This window comes from Girardinichthys multiradiatus, chromosome 3 (genome assembly GCF_021462225.1).
Source record: "Girardinichthys multiradiatus isolate DD_20200921_A chromosome 3, DD_fGirMul_XY1, whole genome shotgun sequence".
NCBI classification, from domain to species: domain Eukaryota; kingdom Metazoa; phylum Chordata; class Actinopteri; order Cyprinodontiformes; family Goodeidae; genus Girardinichthys; species Girardinichthys multiradiatus.
In genome coordinates this window covers 11646805-11671297 of record NC_061796.1, presented here as the reverse complement: position 1 = coordinate 11671297, position 24493 = coordinate 11646805, and the positions used below count along the sequence as shown (strand labels likewise).

Below are 24493 nucleotides of genomic sequence, written 5' to 3'. Positions count from 1 at the left end.
GTGGCAGCATCATGCTGTGGTTTCCCTGGTCACCTACTCTGATCAGATAGAGTGACATGCAGGTCAATCCTAGAAGTAAACATGTCAAATGCTGCAAGAGACGTGAGATTCAAATGGGGGGTTCATATTCTAGAGGTACAGTTAAGGCCATAATTACTCATACATCTGGTGGATTTCGTTAGAAAGTTAGTTTTTAATCAAAAAATAAGTTTTTATTTCATGACTGGAAATGAGACAGACATCTCCTAAGACAAAATAAGACAATGTACAAGAAGCATTATAGTGGAAAAAGTGATTTTTCTTTTTAAATCCCATGTCCAAAATTAAAACACTCTTGTCAATAATCAATGGGAAAGCCTTTCTAGCTATTATAACAACCAAAAAGCTTCCCATAATTGCTGAAAAACTTCTTGAATGTCTCCACTGGTATTGTGTCATGTTTCAACTCTTTTTCGCTGTGTGGAGCGTCTTGTTTCTATTAATAATACTTTGTATTGTAGCCATTGGAACTTGAAGAGCTTTACATACGGCCCTGTAGCCCTTTCCTGTAAGCAGTCACAATGTGCGGTCCCTCACTGAGGGTAAATAGGATACATTAAAACAGCATGCAGTATTTTATGGTAGTCCATGCTGTTTACGGTAACGTAGAACCTTACATTTCCTCACTAATTCTTACCACTGATGGTACACACCCTTTTACATTAAATGTAAGTCAAACACACATTTTTGCTGAAATCTATGGCATGTTGTAGTAATATACTTTGGCTACATGTCTATATCCTGTTCAGTCAGAAGAAATATGTTGGTCAAGTTAAAAGATTACCTAAGAATATAAATCTGCCATCGGGTATAAATAGTATTGAGCTCAACAGGATACAAAGCATATGTTTGTGTTGGAATACCCCAGACAAAGTCAAATTGATTAAACTAACACTTTGTGTTGATTAACTTTTTAATTAGTTTCCATTTGAACCAGAATTACCAAAACATAATTTCTGAAATGTCGGGGTTTCCAGGACCACACACTCTTACCCTGACCTACACAGCAGTTCAGCTCTTAATGAACATTTACAGATAAGATGCTGGGCTTTTAGTACTAATGTAGCCAAGGTAGCGTAATCTGATGCCTTCAGGCTGATAACCGCATGTCTGTTTATGTGTGTGTGAGTGAGTGTGTGTGCACGCTCTTTGGTGCACAAATGCATGTGTGTGGTCTGATAACAGTCGGTAGATGAAAAAACAATCATATCAGAGAGAGAAGCCAAGCTGCATTAAAGCCCACTGATAACGATAAGGCTGAGAATTAAAATATCTATAAATCAAACTTAGGTTTTGCCTTAGATACATGTTGGTATTCTGATTACATCATAAAAAAAAACACAATGCGCAGTGGTTTGTCTTTAGCACAAATAATATCATGTGCATACTTTATTTATGTTCACACTTCCTGAATTTGTTCGTTTTTTTTTCTCAGTATTTTCAAATAATTATATGAAGCAAATGAACTATATAATTCAAAGCATGCTAAGAAGGCAATACAACCACATGGAGGCAATGCACAGTGTTTGTGATATGACAGAAAACAGGAGGGTGGAGTCAAGCCAGCAGCTTTTTAACTTAGTGAAATGGTGAACAGCAGAGAGCCGACCAGTGTTTCTCAACATAATACAATTTAGTCCCTTCTTGATTAAGTTATGCATGTAACAAGCAGAGCCGAGCAGCTGAATGTAAATCTGTTTTACAGTGACGTGGTTAGGGGGAGTTTTATGTTGGAGTTTAAACATACAATAATTCGTTGTTAACAAACCTATCGGAGATGCTAATATTACATAACATTTTCAGATAAAACCAATAAACTGGTGACCATAACCCTCTGACTCTGGGATTAGGACTACGGTGCATTAACCCTCCACTTACAGTTTGGTATTAACATGTCTTTCAGATTTTTCATTGTCTAACTTATAATTAAGTTTTTGCATGTAAAACAGGTCATTTTTCTTTAATATGAGAGCGGGCTGCTATAAATGTGGAGACAGCTGCTGCCCTCTGGAGGACAATGGCAAACACAGCAACAATCCTCAACTGATAAAAGTTTATTTTACTGAAGCAAGTGTAATCAAGTTTTTAAAGATCCAGACCTAAACTAGAATAAAAAATAATTCTACATTCTAACTTTTAATTAACATAACACAACATCAGTTTGAACTGCTGACTTGGAACGATGGTCTTTACTGATTAGACTAAAAGGAAAATCACATTTGAACTTACCATTTAACGAAGGACAAAATGAACCTAACAGCTTGCAGTACCAACAGCTCTTTGCAATTTGTTTTTCAATATATGCTGCAGTTACTGTTATACCATCCGCCCATAAAATTAGATGAGTAATATAGTAACCAGTTAAGATGAGATGAAAAATATATATTAAAATAAACGTTTGCTTTTTAATAAATAATACGAATACTTACATTGGATTTTGTGTTTTGATTTGCAATATCATCAAAGTCATCCATGTCCAAAGCTTTTCTGTCAGTCTGCAAGGAAAAGGTAAAACTCGCATGCAGCATTCAAAGACACACATGCATTTAGTGTTTCTCAAAGCAGTATTATTTAGCAATCTATTCCACAACATCATGTTTATTCATAGTCCTCAAGAATTCAATCTTAAAAATGAATCTTTCTAGTGAAAGATGAATTTTTGACACAGCCTCATGCCATTAAAACATTTGGTACTGTTAAAACATTTTTGCTTAATTTAGCAAGAGAGCTAATATTTTTCTAATATAGAAGTAGATACTTTGTGTCTGACTGAATGTATGGCGTGACAATGACAAATTACGAAATGTGTCTGACTTGAGCTTCATAGACTTAATGGCTACATGAGCAAAAAATAACAGAATTGCAACATTTCAACGTGGCTTGTGGCTCAGATTTTTACACATTGTAGCTTTACTTTTCACTAGCAAGATAAATGAAATACTGGGATTGTTCTTAAAGAAATGGGTTTAGGTGACAACATGGCTACCTCTTACTTCAGAATTAGCTAAATTACTCCCTGCGTGTGACTTCTAGAGTCTTACCTTTGATTTCCGTTTGCTGAATGGGAAAATATTTAACAGCCCTTTCTTTTGTGGTCTTCCCAAACTAGCAGTACTGGAATAAATGGAATCTACAAAAAACAGAGAAACATAGAGAAAGGAGAGTTAGGTATGGCATCCCTAATGAATCATGTTAAAAGAGTTAGAGGCCAGGGTCAATCTGAAACTTTTCTTAGAGATTAATTTGGAGTAAAACCCTCTGAAATGCATAAATAATGGTTATAAACAACAAAAGCCTGAGTGCTTTTTAAATGTTCAATTTAAATTATGTTTAAATTAAAAATATATTTACTCACAAATCCCAAATAGTTTTTTCAATTCATGATAATAAAAATAAGTGTTTATATCATTAGTGTTTTCTGAAACCAATGCACTTTTTTTTAAGGTTCATTTCAAACATAATTCAGTCATTCCCTTATTTCCCAGCAGAGGGCGCCACACCTAAACCCTTTTCTACTACCTTTATTTAACCTTCACATATTAAACTGCTTTACTCACAAAACGAAATATAAGCTAAAACATTTCAATATAACAAGGTCACCCTATTCAGTGCAGTAGTGATGTGATTTGATCTCTAAATAAGCAAAGTTAATTAATTACCAATTATTCAGAAATTAATGGTGTTCAAACATATCACCATATCACACACTGACAATTTATTTAACATAGGATTACTACTAGCAACATACCAAGTCTGTTAAATACAATAACAATACTTTGTTAATGAGGAAGAGGCAGCAGACTGGGTTAAACAGCCACTGGGGGTTAGTATAGATGGCACTAGCACCAACAACATGAAGAATAATACCTGAGTTGTTCAGAGCGGGGACTGAAGCCGTTTTAGGCTGAAAAACTGGAAGAAAATTAACAAACAAACTACGTCATTGATACATAACCTACATTACAATAAACTGATGAATCTGGTGTGCTTTGGAGACACAGGACTGCAACAGGACCTTCAAAATGCAACACAAACTAAAAAGATTTGGACATTATTTTAGTAAATAATAAACAATTTTACAGTAGCCGGAGAAAGAGGTATGAATGTTTTCATATATGTTTAAAATACACTGAAGTTTGATGTAATAATGTGTATTTAAAGCACAATGAAGTTTGCGATTTCAACATGGCACAATGTAAAAAAGCTTGAAATGAAGTGAATGCTTTTGCAGGGCACTGCACGCATACTAGTCATAACCCACATGGATGCTTAAAATTACATAACTGCATTTGACCATACAAATGACATAATGCTTCTGTGGCACACCCACATTTTCTGTGATAAAAAAATGAATCTATAAATAGCTCTGGCTTTGGTTTCTCAAGATGTCATAAATCATAAATCCTGACCTTGGCTCTCAACTGCCAAATAAAAGACCCGATATCCATTTAAGGCAATCCCTATTACATTCAAGGTTGATATTTGACACTGAAACTACAGTAGTAAACACAGCGCCACATTACAATTAGCGTTAATTGAGGTAAAGGTTTACCTAGACTCTGATCATGCACATAGAGTTCCTTGATGCCCAGCTCTGTCAGAGATTTGTCCTGGGGTAACTCGTGGCGACTAATGCCGTCTTTCAGGAGCAGGACATGTGCAGGGTCAAAATCGCACTTGTCACAGATGGCTGGTATCAAAGCCTGGAGTGGAACCAGCGGGTTGACCCGTACCACAGCCTTTTGGCTGCCGTGGAAGTTCACCATCAAACGCACTGTTTTCTGACACAGAGGAAATAATGATGGAGACAATTAGCCAGATGTACTTATCAGATAAAAGCCTTATTAAGTAAAAATATGTCAATCAATGGACAAATTGCACATATGTAGTTGCACAGCAGGTGCAACTGTTCAAACAATGAGGGTGGAAATTACCACACAAAAATGGTGGGCTCCACTCCTATGGCAAGGAAATGAGGCAGTTATTGATGGAAGAACTTAAACAACAGAAAAACCTAGTAGATGGGATACAGTCACATGTGCAGTGTGTAGTACACAAGAGCAGCATCTTGTGATCTAGCTGCAAAAAGCAACAATGTGATGCTCTATGAGGAAACGTGTTTCCCCTGTAAAGCTGCACCGATGTGTTTTTTCCTCTGTTAAAGCACAGTCCAACCTCATCTTTCCTGCATCTGTAGTCTTCCTCCGTCATCCGTAGATTACACAGTGAGACGCTCACAAATTCTCTTCATTCCCGACAACATGACAACTCTGGCACAAGATCTAAAAAAGGAAGTTGATGGACCTTAGGTCTCACTTGGGAGCTGCTAATTACAGCTCTGAGAGTGACGTTTATGCAAACAATTAAAACTAACATCTTAATATACATAGGATATATTGCCAGGTAGACATTCCCCATTGCATCATGCATATACACTGATCAAGTATAACATTATGAGCACTGAAGGGTGAAGTAAATAAGAAACGTTTATCTGTTCTCCACGGCACATGAAAATAAGCAAGATATATTAGAATGTAAATTAAGATATTGTCCTGAAATTTGCTATGGTACAAGGAGAGAAAAAACGGGCACGTGTATTGATATTAGAGAGTGTGACAAGGGCCAAATTATGGCTAGATGACGGTTTCAGAGCATCTCCAAAACATCATTTAGCCCAAAGATGCACATATGGAGCAAACATTGGCTTGTGTATTAAAATCCAACAGATAAGCTACTGCAGCTGGTGAGTAGCAGGTTTCTGCCCTGACCCCTGTCCACCAAAACTGCCAACAACGGTTACATGAGGATCAGAACTGGACTACAAAGCCATGGCTGAAGGTGGCCTGACTGGATGAATCATGTGTTGTTTAACTGTATATTGATGACCAGATGCATGTGGCTTATCTAGGGAACCGGCAGAAGCAGTGTGATACTTTGGGCAATGTTCTGGGAAAACCTCAGGTCTGGCCATCCATGTGGATGCTACATTGACATGTCCTACCAACCTAAAAATTGTTCCAGATCATGTAGTATGGCCTCTTTCAGCAGAATAATTCACCGTACAATTTAGAAAAAAATGGAACAGCAATGAATAGAGGTGCCCAGAACTCAATCCAACTGAAGATATTTGGGATGTGGTCGATAAAGTTCTATCCAAGGACGGCCAACCACACAACTTCCAGGACTTAAAGGATTTGCTTACATGGCCAAATACCACAGCACACATTCAGGGGTTTAGTGGGGTCTGCCTTGTTGGGTCTGATTTTAACTGCTGAAAAAGTCCAGTGGGTGAAGACATAAAACAGCAAATGACTGACAGCAGTTGTTGGAGGAGTGTTGGCCTCTGGCCTGAGGCCAGGTGGGGTCAAAGGCAGACAGAATAGCCACTGAGCCCTGAGACCAGCAGAGAAATAATGCATGGTAACTAAAGGTAAGGGACTCATCAAATATTCAAACTGCTGAGGAGAGTTAAGGAGAGGCAGGAAAAAGAAACACGGAAAGAAACAAATTAAAAGTAAACCAGTAAGTAAAAATAAAATGTACAAGGTTGAATGTTTATGAAACATATAGAGGTTCCACTCAGAATAGGCACAAAAAAGCTTATGAAACTGACTTGAATATACAGACCAGTTCACAAGCAACCAGCATCCTACCTTAGCATGAGCCCTTACAGGTTTCACTGGCCTTGCCTTCTGCCAGTGGTCATATGTACAAAGTAGACAGGGGGCATAAACGTTACATTGGGCCTCAAATTGTTATTATATATTGTAACAAATTTTTGTCAGCATATTAAAAACATTAACTAATAGCGATCCATACATGACTGAACTTCATAATGAGAAGTGCACACAACAAAAAGAGGATCCATTGGGATCCAACATAACTCACCTCTGGCACTTTAGGAGCTGGTCTACGCGTCACTTTCTCCTCCACGACTTTCTCCTTGATGAGCACACAGGCCACATTGAAGGAACCAAGAAGGGCGTTGGGCTTGAATCCCAAAGAGTGACCCTCGGGGGAAAGCAGCTCCAAGGTGTGCAGTGATGGGTTAAGATGGTGGCGACCGCACAGATCCACCAGCAAATCCATCAAAGCTTTACTGGGAGATGGGAGAAGAAGAGGAGCGAAAATGTGTGTGTGTGTATGTAAGGACAGAATATTGAGTTACAAAGCCTATCTAGCTTCAGCCTCACAAAAAAGAGAAGCAAAACAAAGACAGACTGATGCACTGAAAACAAGAAAGATAAACATTTGTGTTTTTTTAGTCAGCATTAACTGCTGTTGTTCTTTAGCTTTTTGGAAAAAAAACTTATGATGTGCTCATATCAGACTCCATTTATGAGCACTGCACAATATCGTTCTAAACAAATTCACATACAAATTCAAACTATAAACTGCAATTACTTATTCAGGAGCAAAACATTCAAGCCAAGCCCCGGCCAACTTTATTCATAAGCATTTTAAAACCAGCGCAACAGGCCAAAGTGCTGAACAGATATATAAGCATTAAAATAAAAATACAAAAAAAAAAAAAAAAAACACATAAAAGATGTTCAAATAGCATATTTTCTTTTTTCTTTTAAATAATGACCAAAAATTGCAATTTGCCTTTGCCAGGACTAATAAATAGTATAGATAAACTAGAGTACAACAAACTCTTTACTGCTTGTCAGTAAAGAAAGTGTTCCCCACGTAACAACTTATACTAAACTACATGATTCGTAAGGCAACACAACATTAGCATAACAGGACTGTGGCTCTGCCATCTACTTGTGTCTTTTGCTTTGTGATTGAGTTGGAAAGGGCTGGTGATGATTAGGTCTATAGTACTACCTGTCAATCTTCAGATAATAATCTTCAGAAGAAATGCTCTCCTGTGTTCTGTGGGAACATCCAGATCAGGTGACACAACTGAGACAGCTACAATGAACCCCACTGACCGCTGAAGAGAAAATCTCCAACTTTGCAATCAGTGTACTCCACTTGTGATCTTGTACTGGTGTTATGCCATCACGTGGCACAAGATTTCGTGATATTAAAACACTATGGTACATCTCATTAAAGTCTTATTTTGAGAAGCGCGATCCAGTTCAGGTCACCTTGTCTTTAACAGTTGTGAAGCTGTGAAATATGGTTACTGCACAAAACATTAGTTTTACAGGTGGGTCTCAATAAATTAGGATATCACTGAAAAGTTAATTCATCAAATCAATAATTGTAAACCACAAATATACTATTTTCCAGCTTTATTTCTGTTAGTTTGGTGAATATGGATTACAGCAAATAAGACCACTAAACTCAGTTTCTCAGAAAAATGTAATCTTAAATAAGACCAATAAAAAAAAAAACAACAGAAATGTTATGTCCTAAACAATCACGAGGAAGACCGTTGACTTGACAGTTCTGTCCAGCAGACAACCTCCATAACCCTCCAAAGGTCATCGCTAAAGAACCTGGTTGTTCACAGAGTGCTGTATCTAGGCACATTATTGGAAAGTTGAGTGGAAAGAAAAGGCCTGATACACAAAGTAGAACAAGCAACATGAAATAACAGCAAAAATAGAAAAAAAACAATACTCATAATGCCAGACTCTGCTGTCAGAGTTGTATTAGGAATGCACTTCCTCTACAGACTCAAAGGGATGTTCTTTACATCTGAATTCTCTCGAGACATGAGGCAAGGGTATATGCTGTATGTGGCTTTACTCTCCTTGCAGAGGGTGTCAGTGACCTACAGCTGGACAACTGTCAAGTCATTATAGTGTAGGCCATACATACAAATTCTGAAATAAAAATCTCCTTTTACTGCATAATTTCTTCTGTATCTTCTGTAATATTCTGACTTTGTGAGAAACTGAATTTTAGGTTTTCATTAGCTGTGAGCTATAATCATCAAAATAACCATAAAAAGGAAATCACTATGCATAAATAATCTATTTATGAGTTTCACTTTTTCAACTAACTTTTCAATGATATTCTAACTGACTGAGGTGCAAACAACCTGTACACTGTATGTGTAAAAAATTACCAGAGCACATTCAAAATCAATACTTTATTTGTATGCTGGTGGGAATAGTAATGGAGACACCTGATGGCCTTAGGATCCTGTTTGGGTAATAAAGAGAGGCTTGTTTTTTTTAATCAAAAACATCCCCAATTTCCTGCTTCAGCAGAGAGAACCTCATTATGGAGTGCATTAGCAGGTCAGCCGACCGCTCTCCAGGGCAAAGACCTGTGGACTGTGCAGAGACTGGCATGTGTCCCGATCACCAGGCTCTATAAAATGGGGCAACACACAGTTACTATATTCCTATTCGGAGGTTTAGCTCACAGGATCTAACTCTAGGACTGTAAGAGTTAAGCATTTATCAGTTAAATAATATAACAATAGATTTGTACAACTTGTAACAGCAGTCACGACCAAAACATTTCACAAACAAAAGCAGCGGAAAGGCAAAGTAACTGAACAAATACCACTGGAATTTGAGAGATTGAATGTGTGCACGAGTGCACTCTCCGTGGACTGACCTTCTATCCTCTGTTACAGAAACCTGGTACCCCCGCGGAAGGGTTAGCTGGAAATCTACAGTGGGCCTCAGGATGTTCTCCCTGACATCTATGGCTGATGTCCCTTCCCCATCAGGTAGAGAGTTCCTGAACAAATGACGGGGAGCAGGCTGGGGGGCCTGTGGTGGAGGTGGGGCAGGAAATTTCATTCTCCTCCTGGATGACAAGAAGTCCAAAAAAAAAAAAAAGATAAAGGAAATATTAGATAATTGCAGGTGTTTTTATTACCTCTTAGTTTTTTATATGTTGAGCACTAGTTTAATTTTTTACTTCTAAATCAACTGAGATAGTTTTGTTTCTATTGAGTTCAGCCCTGGTTACATAACAACCCAGCCTTATGAATGAATTCCACTGTCACCACCTCAGGAGCAGCCTGAATACCAATGACAGTTTTTTCTTCTGTATTTCTGTCTATGGTGCAACGCTGCCCTTTATTCACATTAAAACAAACACTGAAATCATCTCTTAAACAGCTGCTGATTCCACATGATTGCGAAATGACTAATCAACTGACCAAAAGACCATAATTAACAACAGTGTAATCACCTTGTAACACCACCTGATGAATAGCTTTAATAAGCTGAATGCAGGCATGGACCGGTTAATGGTATCAGGGTATACTATGGGTCCAAAAGAATATTATTTCACAACAGCTATAATTTTCTGTCATACCTTTCAATGAAGCAATAAAGAATTTTCTAGTGTCACCCCTCCCACACCTGTTGCTGTGCACTGCTTTTTTTGCTGTCTGAAGGCTTCTATTTTCCAGGCTTACAAGAGAAATTCATACTTTGGGAAATCAAACATCAGCATCACCCTTCACTTTTGTTAAGGTACAAGTGGCATTTCTGTTATTCGGCCGACTGCTGCCTTTACCCAAACAGATAGCCAGACTAATTCAAAAGATAACATTTATTTATTATACTAGTATTAATCTATAAAGAGCATAAAGCCATCCACACAAGAGTCATGACAAGAAGAGCAATAAACAAAGATTGCATCATAACAAGGAGAGCAGTAAAGAGAGATTGCAATTCAGTGAGGTGCAAAACATTCTTGAAATGATCTTCTTTGGCATTTAAAAAGGAACCCAGATTTGAAATAGTTTGCCACCAGTAATTAAACAATTGAATAGCCTGAGAATCTTTACATCTCATGTGAAAAAGAGGCCTCAGAGACAAATATGTGAACACTGAATAAAAAAACAACAATACATAAATTGGTTAGATAATATTATATATTATATTGACATGGAGTCCTGAGGTCACAAGTAGCAGCCCAAAACAAACAGCAGATGTGATATAAATAAGGCACAGTGACAAATAGCTATTCTAGACTAAACATTTCCATACAGTATATGCAAACAGAATAAAAGTAACTCACTTACATCAAAGACAACCCTTGTGTTTGAATGTCCACAAACTGGTGTTCAGAATAAATCCGAACCTTTACAAATCCTCTTACAAAGATTCAACACACTCCTCAAAATAATCTATGCCTGTCTTTTTTCAGCCAACCCAGCGCTGCAAAATTCAATAGACATTTAATGTTCTCCCCTCCCAGTCCAAAGCCAAATGCATAATAGAAAAACAGGAATGCACATCAGCATGACAGTGAACGGACTCTAACCTGGCTCAGGTTAAACATTGACAGGCTGTGGGACATCAGAATAACCCAGAGAACACAGAGTGTCATTAACTCATGCAATGAAGGGAGTGGTTTCTGCTGATTGTGTCACTGGAATGACAGCCTACAATCAAGGATATGACAAAACTGATTATAATCCAGTTAGGAGTAAAATTATCAGGATCTGTTTTTTTATTATGAAGTACCAAGACTGCAAATAAAAAGCGCTTTAAACATGTGGGTTACCTTCCAGAAACATAGCTTTATAATGTTTATTATATACTTATTCTTATGAAGGCTTAGGATGCTGTAAAGGCATTATAATTTAAAACCTTCCTGGTCCTGGTCTTTAGAAGGTAAACAGAACCAGGCTCTGTGGACCCATGAGACTGGGCTCTGGCCAGACTAAGTACAGTGAGCCAGTATCCTCCTCTCCCTCCCTTTTTCAAAGCAACATTTCACTTTCCCGCTCTCTCTCCTTTGCTCTCTCGAACATAGACAAAGACGCCTTTAGGAGAAGTCTCATCTCCCACAGAGTTGGAATCACCGTAAGCAACGAGAAAGGCGAGTAGAGTAATAGAGAGGCAAAGAAGGAAAAGCAGGAAACCCTGCTCTGGCACAGGGGGGCGGTAAGTGCTGCGATGTCGCAGGGACTCCATTACAAATGGGCTCTTTTTTACACATACACACACACGCACACACACACACACTCACGCACACGCACAAACCCTTAAAAGCAGTTCAGATAGGCCAATTAATCTAAAATGCAAGTTTTTAGGCTGTGTGGGAACAGAACCCATACATGCACAGGAAAACATACGAACTACATGGCTGAGATTTGAACACATTAAACATGAGCAACATACACTGAGATTAATTCAGTTTATTCACAACAGATGTCTCAATGCACTTTACAAAGAAATATCAAATTTATAACAGAAATATTTAGTCCATTCAGTGCAATCTGACCTATATAGTCAATTATATACATGATTATATACATAAGTCTAGTTATTAAACACTGCAGTCAATTATTGTTTATGATTAAAATTGATAAAACGTTTTCTAAGGAAACGTTTGCAGCAATCACGTCTCCTGAACAAAGACATAGCAAGAGTGTTCAGTCAACTACATTGCTTTTTACAATGTTGTTAACAAAACAATCCCATTGTATATTATTTGCTTTATGTCCTGCTAGGCAGTTTGATCCACTCAACACTCTTTCTTTTTATTTGAGCTGTTGGAACATGACTTTGGCAAAAGATCTGCTTCAAATTGTCCACATTTTTCCGTAAACAGCACTAGTCTTCATCTGTCACAGCAGTTTCAGATTACAGTGACTTTTCTGAAGCCATTTATGGAAACTTTGATAAACAAGCAATATAAGTGCTAGTTTGCATGCTGGAAGTAATTCAGTTTAAGGTAAATAGCTGGCAACAAATTTTCTATGAGGTACCCTAATACATAAAGATGCGGACAGTCGAAGATAACAATACTAATACAATGTCAATATAACCACAAACAGTACAAAATACCAACACTATGTTACTTCCTGTTTGTAACTTTATTGTTCATTTTGGTTTGTTTAAAAGACAAATAGTGTCAGTCATCAGATTGATATGAAAAAAAGTTAACTCTCGGTCTAAAGTAAACAAAAGTAAGTAATGTACTCCAGTTTAGGTTGCTGAAAAGTTAGTGCTTTGAACACACAGTAGTATTTATTCTACATGTTCTTTACATGAAAAACAACCTGTAATATGCAATATGATGTAATAAGCAGAAATGTATTTGGCAGACATTAAAAGAAAGAACACATTGGCTACCTTTTACAAGGTACTTAAATAGAGAGGGAACTAAAAAATCTGTTTTACTTGACATTCATGCTTTAAATATTCAAAAGTCTTCTTCTATTATCTTCTATCATTTCCATCTCCTTATGTCCCCACCTGTCCACTTGGCTGCCTCAACAAATTGTGGGTTAGCATTCCTTAATAACAAAGTTTTGCAGCATGGTCCGTATTATCCAATGTCTTGTAAACCAAATCTGTAAAGCAAAAGCACTTCAGCTGTCAGGACATGACATTGCTGTCCGTCCGTCCGTCCAGATAGACAAGAACTACCAATCAGACCCAGTGGCAATTTAATCCCAACCCTACAGCTCCAGGACAAATTGCTTTGCTATTTGCCATTAGCAAAGAAAGATAAAACACATGGAAAGACAGCTGAGTAGCTGAATGAATTAGAACTCCTTGAGTACAACTATGTTGCCAAAAACCTTTGAAGATGTGTTTTGGCTCAATAATTGACTGCATCATCATCAATGATAATCAACTACTTTTCACACAGGCAGGTGAGAAATTTATCAACGGAAACAATACAATGATCTAAAAAAGGTTTATACTTTTGATACAATGATGATGATTGGTCATTATGTTTCTGCCTTTGTACTGTTAGCACCACCTGTCCATGGGCAGGGCTTTTAATTAACATTGGTACTGTAAGAAACTTTGCTGAAAGATAGCATCACTGCTGTATTTTGTTTCACTAACAAATGTACTCTAATAATAAAAACTTTACAGTCCTTTAAAGTATGGATTTCCACTGCAGATTTCTCAAAACATTACGTCTTTTTTAAAGCACATCAAAACAAAACAGTGAATTGTCCTTTTGTGCGTTGCAGGGTTGATGACATCCCAAGAATTGAGCTGATCAGTGGACTTAGGAGCGACTTTTGACAGATTTTCACATAGAAATCCAAATCAATCAAGTTGCATTTGATTTGAAAAGTGTTCGAGTTTATGTGTTTAAGCCAGGTTCACTCCAAGCCATGGTAGCAAATGTAAGGCAAATGGTGGCAATGATTCCCTCAGAACTTTAACTGGAACAAATCTCTCATATTCATGAATTTTCATCTGATTGCTTGTCATTTCTATAAGTGGTGTATCCTGCTTGTTTCACCTTAAATAGGTAAGTGGCCTGTGCAAAGGCACTGCATGCAGCCTGAACTCATACTACTTTAGCTAATGTGAGCTTCCCTGTTTCAAATTTTTTTTTTTTTCTTCTTCTTCTCCCAGGTGTTCAGTGAAATAATGGTGATGTTGTAGGATGTACTGCAAGTACAGGCATGGTGGAGCTAACTGGTATGACTGGGCTCATTATAAGCTATTCTGGCAGTCATGTTTAATAAGAAAAGAGGGGATGCAGCAAACACTGTAGGGACTTGGACATCATCTTAATGGAAATCATTAACCAGACCATATGGTTTATATAACAACATGGCTCAAAATGATCACCTCATTTTTGATGAAGTAATCTGGCCATTTCAGTCTGGCCGGGTCTTCTTCACAGACAGTATTCATCGTACTTTATTCTAGTAAAAATGTTTTCAAGATCCATGCAATGTTGTTTTATGTAAGACTCATGTTTGGTAAACAGCTTTGAAGGAACAATTTGATTAAAAAAAGGAAGACAGGAAAAATACAAATGGACATACTGAAAACAGATCTGATCAGTTATCTTATCTATTATAAGTCATCAGAGGGAGGCACGCGTGGAAGCTTATTTTGGGAAGGGTAGATCTTCCCTGCTTTAAATAACGATTTAGAAAAAAAACAAATGGAAAGACTGACTGTTGCTCTATAGGTGGCAACGTATAGTGGTACGTCTGAATAACAAAGTTATAACAGGCAATTTGTAAGTTTCACATTTGCAAGTAAAACACGTTTTCCCTCAAAAAGTATTGGAAATTGCTATTTTATACAGGGGTTGGACAATGAAACTGAAACACCTGGTTTAAGACCACAATAATTTATTACTATGGTGCAGGGCCTCCTTTTGCGGCCAATACAGCGTCAATTCGTCTTGGGAATGACATATACAAGTCCTGCACAGTGGTCAGAGGGATTTTAAGCCATTCTTCTTGCAGGATAGTGGCCAGGTCACTACGTGATACTGGTGGAGGAAAACGTTTCCTGACTCGCCTAGATCTGGTGACTGTGCAGGCCATGGGAGATGTTCAACTACACTTTCATGTTCATCAAGCCAATCTTTCACCAGTCTTGCTGTGTGTATTGGTGCATTGTCATTCTGATACACGGCACTGCCTTCAGGATACAATGTTTGAACCATTGGATGCACATGGTCCTCAAGAATGGTTTGGTAGTCCGTGGCAGTGATGCGCCCATCTAGCACAAGTATTGGGCCAAGGAAATGCCATGATATGGCAGCCCAAACCATCACTGATCCACCCCCATGCTTCACTCTGGGCATGCAACAGTCTGGGTGGTACGCTTCTTTGGGGCTTCTCCACACCGTAACTCTCCTGGATGTGGGAAAACAGTAAAGGTGGACTCATAAGAGAACAATACATGTTTCACATTGTCCACAGCCCAAGATTTGCGCTCCTTGCACCATTGAAACCAACGTTTGGCGTTGGCATGAGTGACCAAATGTTTGGCTATAGCAACCCGGCCATGTATATTGACCCTGTGGAGCTCCCGACGGACAGTTCTGGTGGAAACAGGAGAGTTGAGGTGCACATTTAAGTCTGCCGTGATTTGGGCAGCCGTGGTTTTATGTTTTTTGGATACAATCCGGGTTAGCACCCGAGCATCCCTTTCAGACAGCTTCCTCTTGCGTCCACAGTTAATCCTGTTGGATGTGGTGCGTCCTTCTTGGTGGTATGCTGACATTACCCTGGATACCGTGGCTCTTGATACATCACAAAGACTTGCTGCCTTGGTCACAGATGCGCCAGCAAGACGTGCACCAACAATTTGTCCTCTTTCGAACTCTGATATATCACCCATAATGTTGTGTGCATTTCAATATTTTGAGCAAAACTGTGCTCTTACCCTGCTAATTGAACCTTCACACTCTGCTCTTACTGGTGCAATGTGCAATCAATGAAGACTGGCTACCAGGCTGGTCCAATTTAGCCATGAAACCTCCCACATTAAAATGACAGGTGTTTCAGTTTCATTGTCCAACCCCTGTATATATATATATATATATATATATATATATATATATATATATATATATATATATATATATATATATATATATATATATATATATATAGAGAGACGCGAGGCCATCCCCCAGTGGGCCCACCACCTGCAGGGGGAACCACGAGGGAGCGGTGCAAAGAGGATTGGGTGGCGGACGAAGGTGGAGACCTCAGCAGCCCGATCCCCGGATGCTTAGGCTGGCTCTAGGGATGTGGAATGTCACCTCGCTGGGGGGGGAAGGAGCCTGAGCTTGTCCGGGAGGTCGAGAGATATCGACTAGAAATAGTCGGTCTTGCCTCCACGCACAGCGTGGGCTCTGGAACCCATTTCTTTGAGAGGGGTTGGACTCTCTTCTACTCTGGAGTGGCCCATGGGGAGAGGCGGCGGGCTGGTGTGGGTTTGCTTGTTGCCCCCAAGCTCAGTTGTCTCGTGTTGGGGTTTACCCCAGTGGATGAGAGGGTCGTATCCCTGCGCCTTCGGGTTGGGGATAGGTCTCTGACTGTCGTCTCGGTCTACGGGTGGAGCGGTAGTGCGGAGTACCTGGCCTTCTTGGTGTCCCTGTCGGGAGTGCGGGATAGTGCCCCTCCCAGGGACTCCATTATTCTGCTGGGGGACTTCAACGCCCACGTGGGAATCGACAGTGACACCTGGAGAGGCGTAATCGGGAGGAATGGCCTCCCCGATCTGAATCAGAGCGGTGTTCTGTTATTGGACTTCTGTGCTAGTCATGGATTGTCCATAATGAACACCATGTTCAAACATAAGGGTGTCCATCAGTGCACTTGGCACCAGGACACCCTAGGCAGGAGGTCAATGATCGACTTTGTTGTCGTATCATCAGACCTTCGGCCGCATGTTATGGACACTCGGGTGAAGAGAGGGACTGAGCTGTCCACTGATCACCACCTGGTGGTGAGTTGGATCCGCTGGAGGAGGAGAAAGCCGGACAGACTTGGCAGGCCCAAGCACAGTGAGGGTCTGCTGGGAACGCCTGGCGGAGCCCTCGGCCAGGGATGTATTCAACTCCCACCTCCGGGAGAGCTTTGACCAGATCCCGGGGGATGTTGGAGACATAGAGTCCGAGTGGACCATGTTCTCCGCATCTATTGTCGATGATGCTGCCTGTAGCTGCGGCCGTAAGGTCTGCGGTGCCTGTCGCGGCGGCAATCCCAGAACCCGGTGGTGGACACCGGCAGTAAGGGATGCTGTAAAGCTGAAGAAGGAGTCCTATCGGCTGTGGTTGGCTTGTGGGACTCCTGAGGCGGCTGACGGGTACCATGAGGTCAAGCGTGCTGCGGCCCGGGCTGTAGCAGAGGCAAAAACTCGGGCCTGGGAGGAGTTCGGTGAGGCCATGGAGAAGGACTTCCGGTTGGCCTCGAAGCGATTCTGACAAACAATCCGGCGCCTCAGGAGGGGGAAGCAGTCCTTCGCCAACACTGTTTATAGTGGGGGTGGGAGGCTGCTGACCTCGACTGAGGACATTATTGGGCGGTGGAAAGAGTACTTTGAGGATCTCCTCAATCCTGCCATCACGCATTCCGTGGTGGAAACAGAGGCTGGGGACTCGGGGTTGGACTCTTTCATCACCCAGGCTGAAGTCACCGAGGTCGTTAAAAAGCTCCGTGGTGGCAAGGCTTCAGGGGTGCATGAGATCCGTCCTGAGTACCTGAAATCTCTGGATGTTGTTGGGTTGTCATGGTTGACACGCCTCTTCAACATTGCATGGCGGTCGGGGACAGTGCCTGTGTACTGGCAGACTGGAGTGGTGGTCCGACCGGAGGGTGTGTTCCAACTACAGGGGATCACACGCCTCCCTACGCTGGCCGATAGTCGAACCTCGGCTTCAGGAGGAGCAGTGTGGTTTTCATCCCGGCCGTGGAACACTGGACCGGCTCTATACCCTCTACAGGGTGCTCGAGGGTTCATTGGAGTTTGTCCAACCGGTTCACATGTGTTTTGTGGACCTGGAGAAGGCATTCGACTGTGTCCCTCGTGATGCCCTGTGGGGGGTGCTCCAGGAGTATGGAATCGGGGGCCCTTTATTAGGGGCCACCCGGTCCCTGTACGAGCAGGAGTTTGGATCGCATTGCCGGCACTAAGTCGGAGCTGTTCCTGGTGCATGTTGGACTCCGGCAGGGCTGCCCTTTGTCACCGGTCCTGTTGATAACTTTTATGGACAGGATTTCTAGACGCAGCCAAGGGCCGGAGGGGGTCTGGTTTAGGGACCAGTGGATTTCGCCTCTTCTTTTTGCAGATGATGTGGTCCTGCTGGCCCTCTCTAGCCAAGTCCTGCACCATGCACTGTGGCGGTTCACAGCCAAGTGTGAAGCGGCTGGGATAAAAATCAGCTGTGTCCATTGTGGTGAAGAGAGAACTGAGCCGAAAAGCAAAGCTCTCAATTTACCGGTCGGTCTACGTTCCTACCCTCACCTATGGCCATGAACTTTGGGTCATGACCGAAAGAACGAGATCCCGGTTACAAGCGGCTGAAATGAGCTTCCTCCGTAGGGTGGCCGGGCACTCCCTTAGAGATAGGGTGAGGAGCTCGGCCATCCGGGAGGGGCTCGGAGTAGAGCCGCTGCTCCTCCACATCGAGAGGAGCCAGTTGAGGTGGCTCGGGCATCTATACCGGATGCCTCCTGGACGCCTTCCTCGGGAGGTGTTCCAGGCACGTCCCACCGGGAGGAGGCCCAGGGGACGGCCCAGGACACGCTGGAGGGACTATGTCTCTCGGCTGGCCTGGGAACGCCTTGGGCTCCCCCCGGAGGAGCTGGAGGAGGTGTCTGGGGAGAGGGACGTCTGGGCGTCTCTGCTGAGTCTGCTGCCCCCGCGACCCGGTCCCAGATAAGCGGAAGACAACGAGTACAAGATATATTTTCTTTTTTTTTCTTTTTTTTTTTGTTAAGTAACAACTTGCATTATGAAGGGTAGGCATCTTGGCATCCTCTCCATCCTTGAGCATTCTGCTTTGGACCCGTAACCCAACACAATACCCACACATTTCAGCAGAACGGGAACCTTATACATAACTGCCAGTGACATGGCCACACTCGTGTCATAGTCTCCACGTTTGTAGTTTAAAAGAAATCTGTTCTTAGGGACTTGGTTCTGTTGCGCTTCAAAATTTTTAGAAAAATGTCCAAGCACTGTTACAATACCATTATGCTAAGTAAGACAACAGCTTTGTTTGGGTTGTGCTCCCCACAGAATCACTCAAAGAGCATGCATGTAGCAGCAACAACAGACACACAGCAGAGTGGCTTCCGAGAAGGCTCATGTTAGGGATGGGCAATATCAACATTCACTTTCATCATAATATTTAGTGGTATTTATTGAAATAATGATAAAGATTACAATGAAAAGGCACCTCTGGGAGAGCTTTGACCAGATTCCAGGGGAGATTGAAGACAAAGAGCCTGAGTGGACCATGTTCTCCGTGTCTATTGTCAATACTGCCACCTTTAGCTGTGGCCATATGGTCTGTGGTGCCTGTCGCGGCGGCAATCCCCGAACCCAGTGGTGGACAACGGCAGTAAGGGATGCTGTTAAACTAAAGGAGTCCTATCGGCTGCGGTGGGTTGTGGGACTCCTGAGGCGGCTGACGGGTACCATGAGGCCAAGAGAGTCGCTGCTTGTGCTGTGGAGGGGGAAGTACCGCAAAATGGGGCTGGGGAGCTGCTGATCTCGACTGGAGACATTATCGGGCGGTGGAAGGAGTAATTCAAGGATCTCCTCAGTTCGGTCATTACGCATTCCCTGGTGGAAGCAGAGGCTGGGGACTCGGGGTTGGACTCTTTCATCACCCAGGCTGAAGTCACCGAGGTGGTTAAAAATCTCCACGGTGGCAGGGCTTCGGGGTGTAATGGTTGACACGCCTCTTCAACATTGCGTGGCGGTCGGGGACAGTGCCTCTGGAATGGCAGACTGGGGTGGTGGTCCCCTTTCATAAGAAGGGTGACCGGAGGGTGTGTTCCAACTATAGAGGGATCACACTCCTCAGCCTCCCTGGTGAGGACTATGCTAGGGTATTGGAGAGGAGAGTCAAGCCGATAGTCGAACCTCGGCTTCAGGACAAGCAGTGTGGTTTTCGTCCCGGCCATGGAACACTGGACCAGCTCTACAACTTCTGCAGAGTACTCTATGATTCATGGGAGTTTGCCCGACTGGTCCACATGTGTTTTGTGGACCTGGAAAAGCCATTTGACTGTGCCCTTGTGATCCAGGATGACGGAGTTGGGGACCCTTTATTAGGGGCCATCCGGTCTCTGTACAAGCGGTGCAGGAGTTTGGTCCGCATTGCCGGTATTAAGTCGGAGCTGTTCCTGGTGCATGCTGGACTCCAGCAGGGCTGCCCTTTGTCACCGGTCCTGTTCATAACTTTTATGGACAGGATTTCTAGTCGCAGCCAACAGCCGGAGGGGGTCTGGTTTAGGGACCAGTGGATTTCGCCTCTTCTTTTTGCAGATGATGTGGTCCTGCTGGCCCTCTCTAGCCAAGTCCTGCACCATGCACTGTGGCGGTTCACAGCCAAGTGTGAAGCGGCTGGGATAAAAATCAGCTCCTCCAAATCCTAGGTCATGGTTCTTGACTGGAAAAGGGTGGCTTGCCCTCTTCAGGTTGGAGGGGAGTTCCTGCCTCCAGTGGAGTTCAAGTATTTTGGGGTCTTGTTCACGAGTGAAGGGAGAATGGAGCGGGAGATCGACAGATGGATTGGTGCGGCTGCTACAGTAATGCGCTATAATGGGTGAAGAGAGAGCTGAGCCGAAAAGTGAAGCTCTCAATTTACCAGTCGGTCTACGTTCCTACCCTCACCTATGGCCATGAACTTTGACCGAAAGAATGAGATCCCAGATACAAGCGTCTGAAATGGGCTTCCTCCGTAGGATGGAATAGATAGAGTGAGGAGCTCGGCCATCCGGGAGGAGCTCGGAGTAGAGCCGCTGCTCCTCCACATCGAAAGGAGCCAGTTGAGGTGGCTCGGGCATCTATACCGGATGCCTCCTGGACGCCTCCCTTGGGAGGTGTTCCAGACACGTTCCATCGGGAGGAGGCCCAGGGGACGGCCCAGGAGACGCTGGAGGGACTATGCCTGGGAACACCTTGGGCTCCCCCCGGAGGAGCTGGAGGAGGTGTCTGGGGAGGGGGAAGTCTGGGTGTCTCAACTGAGTCTGTTTCCCCCGCGACCTGGTCCCAAATGAAGCAGAAGACGAAAAGCACAAGTACAATGAAAACACCTTAAATAATACATTGCAATCTTTTTTGAAAGTAGATTGCAGAGCTAAAGCTATATGCATAGGCAGAAATCCTGAGAGGGGGACAGGGGGTGTGAACCCCCCCCCCCCCTTTCCACAAAGATGCTGCCCCCACAAAAAAACAAAAACTGTAAACACAATTTTTTTTTTTATAATAATATAGTAAGGTTAAAAAAGTACAACTCAAGAAATTTAAATTATATACATAAAATGCGTTTCTTAAATATTGAAAGATCATGACACCCCCATTCCACAAAGTGGTCTGGTCTGCATGCCGTTTTCAACAGGTGGGGCTACCGGCAGCTCCTCTCAGCAGCTCCGAGCTTCAGTAAGCAACAGGCTCACCCGATGAAGAAACTGCACCAAAGTGTACAAACTAGTAAACCATTTATCACTCCACTTGTTCAATGAGCACATGGTTGTAACATGAAAAGTCACATTTCTCCCACTTTGTTCAAAATTGGCTCGCTAGTTTTTTTTGTTTTGTATTGGGTGTGTGCTAATGACAATATCCCCTGTGTATGTGAGTGTCAAATTGTCACCCAACCAGGTCAGTAAAGAACAACACTATAACTACTATTCTCACTTTTAATAAAGTTTTTTTAACATACTGAGGGCCCAACCCAACAATGAAAGTCACAAAGAAGCAGTAAAGAAAAAGGGAGAGAGCTTTTTTTCATGTCCTGCCTGAAATTACTCTCTGAAATTTTCCTGTTCATTGTCCCCCCCAAAATATGTCACACTGCAAACACGGCATGTTAATTCTAGAATTGCACTAAAGATGGCAACATGTTGGAGTAGCCCTGTTACTCCTGCCTGTCTGTCTCTTAAAGTCAGGTAAAAAAGCAACTGGAGTGACTGAATCGGAGCAAGGCTGCCAGTCGTGATGGTTTCTTCACCCCCCCAAATGATACAAATACTTCCTATCCCTAGCTCACATGTCTTTGACAGACATCCTATACCTTTGGATTCAGATAATTTGTACCTTGGGAATTTGTGTGCTTTTACATGCTTTTATGTTTAGAAGTTCCAAATAAGTTTAACAGTTTTCTTTCTGGCTAGAAGAATTAGGAATTAATTTTTTTCTTTATTGAATTAACAGATACAGTACATAGATTGGTTCAAAGCTGTTATGTTGTATTTATTGCAAAAATATATATATATATATATTTTACTTCACTTCAAACATACAAACACTGGAAAGAACAACATCAGTGCCTTGCTTCACCTTCTATTGCCCTGTCTGAGATGAACGTGAGTGCATCCTGGACACTCCTTCGCTTCACTCTGAACCCAAACCCATACATATACACCATCCTGGTATCCAGCCAGCATACTTCTTGGGTGTCATGGTGTCTCCATGACAACCTATATATACACTGCTTGATTGCAGATGAGAGCAGACCTTGGTTCAACAGCAGCTGTGGATTTTGGAAACATTCTCACAAAGGGCGTGTGTCACAGAGACACAGAAGCCAACAAGGGTGGCAAGAGGAAACCAGTGAAGAGGCTGTGAAAAGTTTTTTCCTGTTAGTACATTAAGACATTTGAAACCACAAGAGCTCGCTACGTGTAGCTAACTCATCATATGCCTTGATTCATGTTTTAACATTAACAACCTCACCGCTTAGGAAGCAAGATATGTTCCAATCTTTTATTGTTCTGAATTAGACAATATACTATATTTCCACAGATTCTTTTAAACAAGGAGGTCACAAGATTTATTTGATCAAGGGATTCTCTCTAACATCGCCCCCAGCCTCTGACAAAAGCCCTGCTTTCCTTTGACACAGCAATAACACATAGCCACTGTAGCACCACACTTCTCTGAGGGTGTCACACACAAATGAAACTAGCACTTGCAAATGTCTATTAAGTTTCTTTCAATGTGATGTTCACACTCTAAACCAGCACTAATTTGTCACACAACTCAATAGTGATATAAATATGTTCATTGTCAAAAGCACAATGTTCACATGTTGCTATGTTGGCCTGAGTATGAGTCTGCCACCTGCGTAGAAGGACTATCTATTTCACAGCTTAAGGGAGGAAGTCCACTCACTGTAACAGCTCGCCACTCTGTTGCATCCGTCCTATAACACATGGTGTCATTATGTCCACTTGTGACCAGTGACAAATGAGCATGCGGGAACAGTCTACACAAAACAGACTCCAGGGCGGGCAAAAATAACATGAAGCTGACCTAAACCAGCAACTGAACAGCAGGAAAAAAACAAGTCATTCTTTCCTCTTTAGAGTTATTTAAAGAAATAATGGTGACACTTTTGACCAAAGAGCATTTCTGATCTTATTACCAGCAATTACTCAGTTTAGCCTAAATCCTCCCAATCATCTGAATTTTACTGACAGTTTTAGATTTAATGGGTCAGTTTAAATCAAGAATCTACAGGTGGCTTTGCAATTGTTTATTTTTTCAGCAGTGAGAGGGAAAAAACTGTCATTAAATGCTCCCTGTGCAGAAAATGAACATTTCCACTAAAGTTGACGTATAGAAATGATTTTGCATTGATGTGCATTTCAATAAACTAGAACATTATCTAAGTTTATTTCCTTCAGTAATTTAATTCAAAAAGGAAAACGTACAAGTCCTTCTCAAAATATTAGCATATTGTGATAAAGTTCATTATTTTCCATAATGTCATGATGAAAATTTAACATTCATATATTTTAGATTCATTGCACACTAACTGAAATATTTCAGGTATTTTATTGTCTTAATACGGATGATTTTGGCATACAGCTCATGAAAACCCAAAATTCCTATCTCACAAAATTAGCATATTTCATCCGACCAATAAAAGAAAAGTGTTTTTAATACAAAAAACGTCAACCTTCAAATAATCATGTACAGTTATGCACTCAATACTTGGTCGGGAATCCTTTGGCAGAAATGACTGCTTCAATGCAGCGTGGCATGGAGGCAATCAGCCTGTGGCACTGCTGAGGTCTTATGGAGGCCCAGGATGCTTCGATAGC

At 41.8% G+C, this 24493-nt stretch overlaps 1 protein-coding gene across 6 annotated transcripts in view; it reads right to left on the bottom strand.

The window, feature by feature from the left end:
- Window positions 1-24493, bottom strand: part of cobl (cordon-bleu WH2 repeat protein) — an 81511-nt gene that overhangs the window by 44646 nt on the left and 12372 nt on the right. For 2 of the 6 annotated variants that reach the window (XM_047360654.1, XM_047360653.1), the window contains exons 3-8: window positions 9568-9762; window positions 6928-7138; window positions 4592-4820; window positions 3907-3951; window positions 3081-3169; window positions 2469-2534 (exon numbers count right to left, since the gene is read on the bottom strand). In XM_047360654.1, coding sequence (XP_047216610.1) covers window positions 2469-2534; window positions 3081-3169; window positions 3907-3951; window positions 4592-4820; window positions 6928-7138; window positions 9568-9762 — 835 coding nt within the window. Of the gene's footprint in view, window positions 1-2468; window positions 2535-3080; window positions 3170-3906; window positions 3952-4591; window positions 4821-6927; window positions 7139-9567; window positions 9763-10993; window positions 11169-24493 lie in introns of those variants that run through there. The other 4 variants (XM_047360655.1, XM_047360658.1, XM_047360657.1 and 1 more) reach the window with 4 other exon arrangements.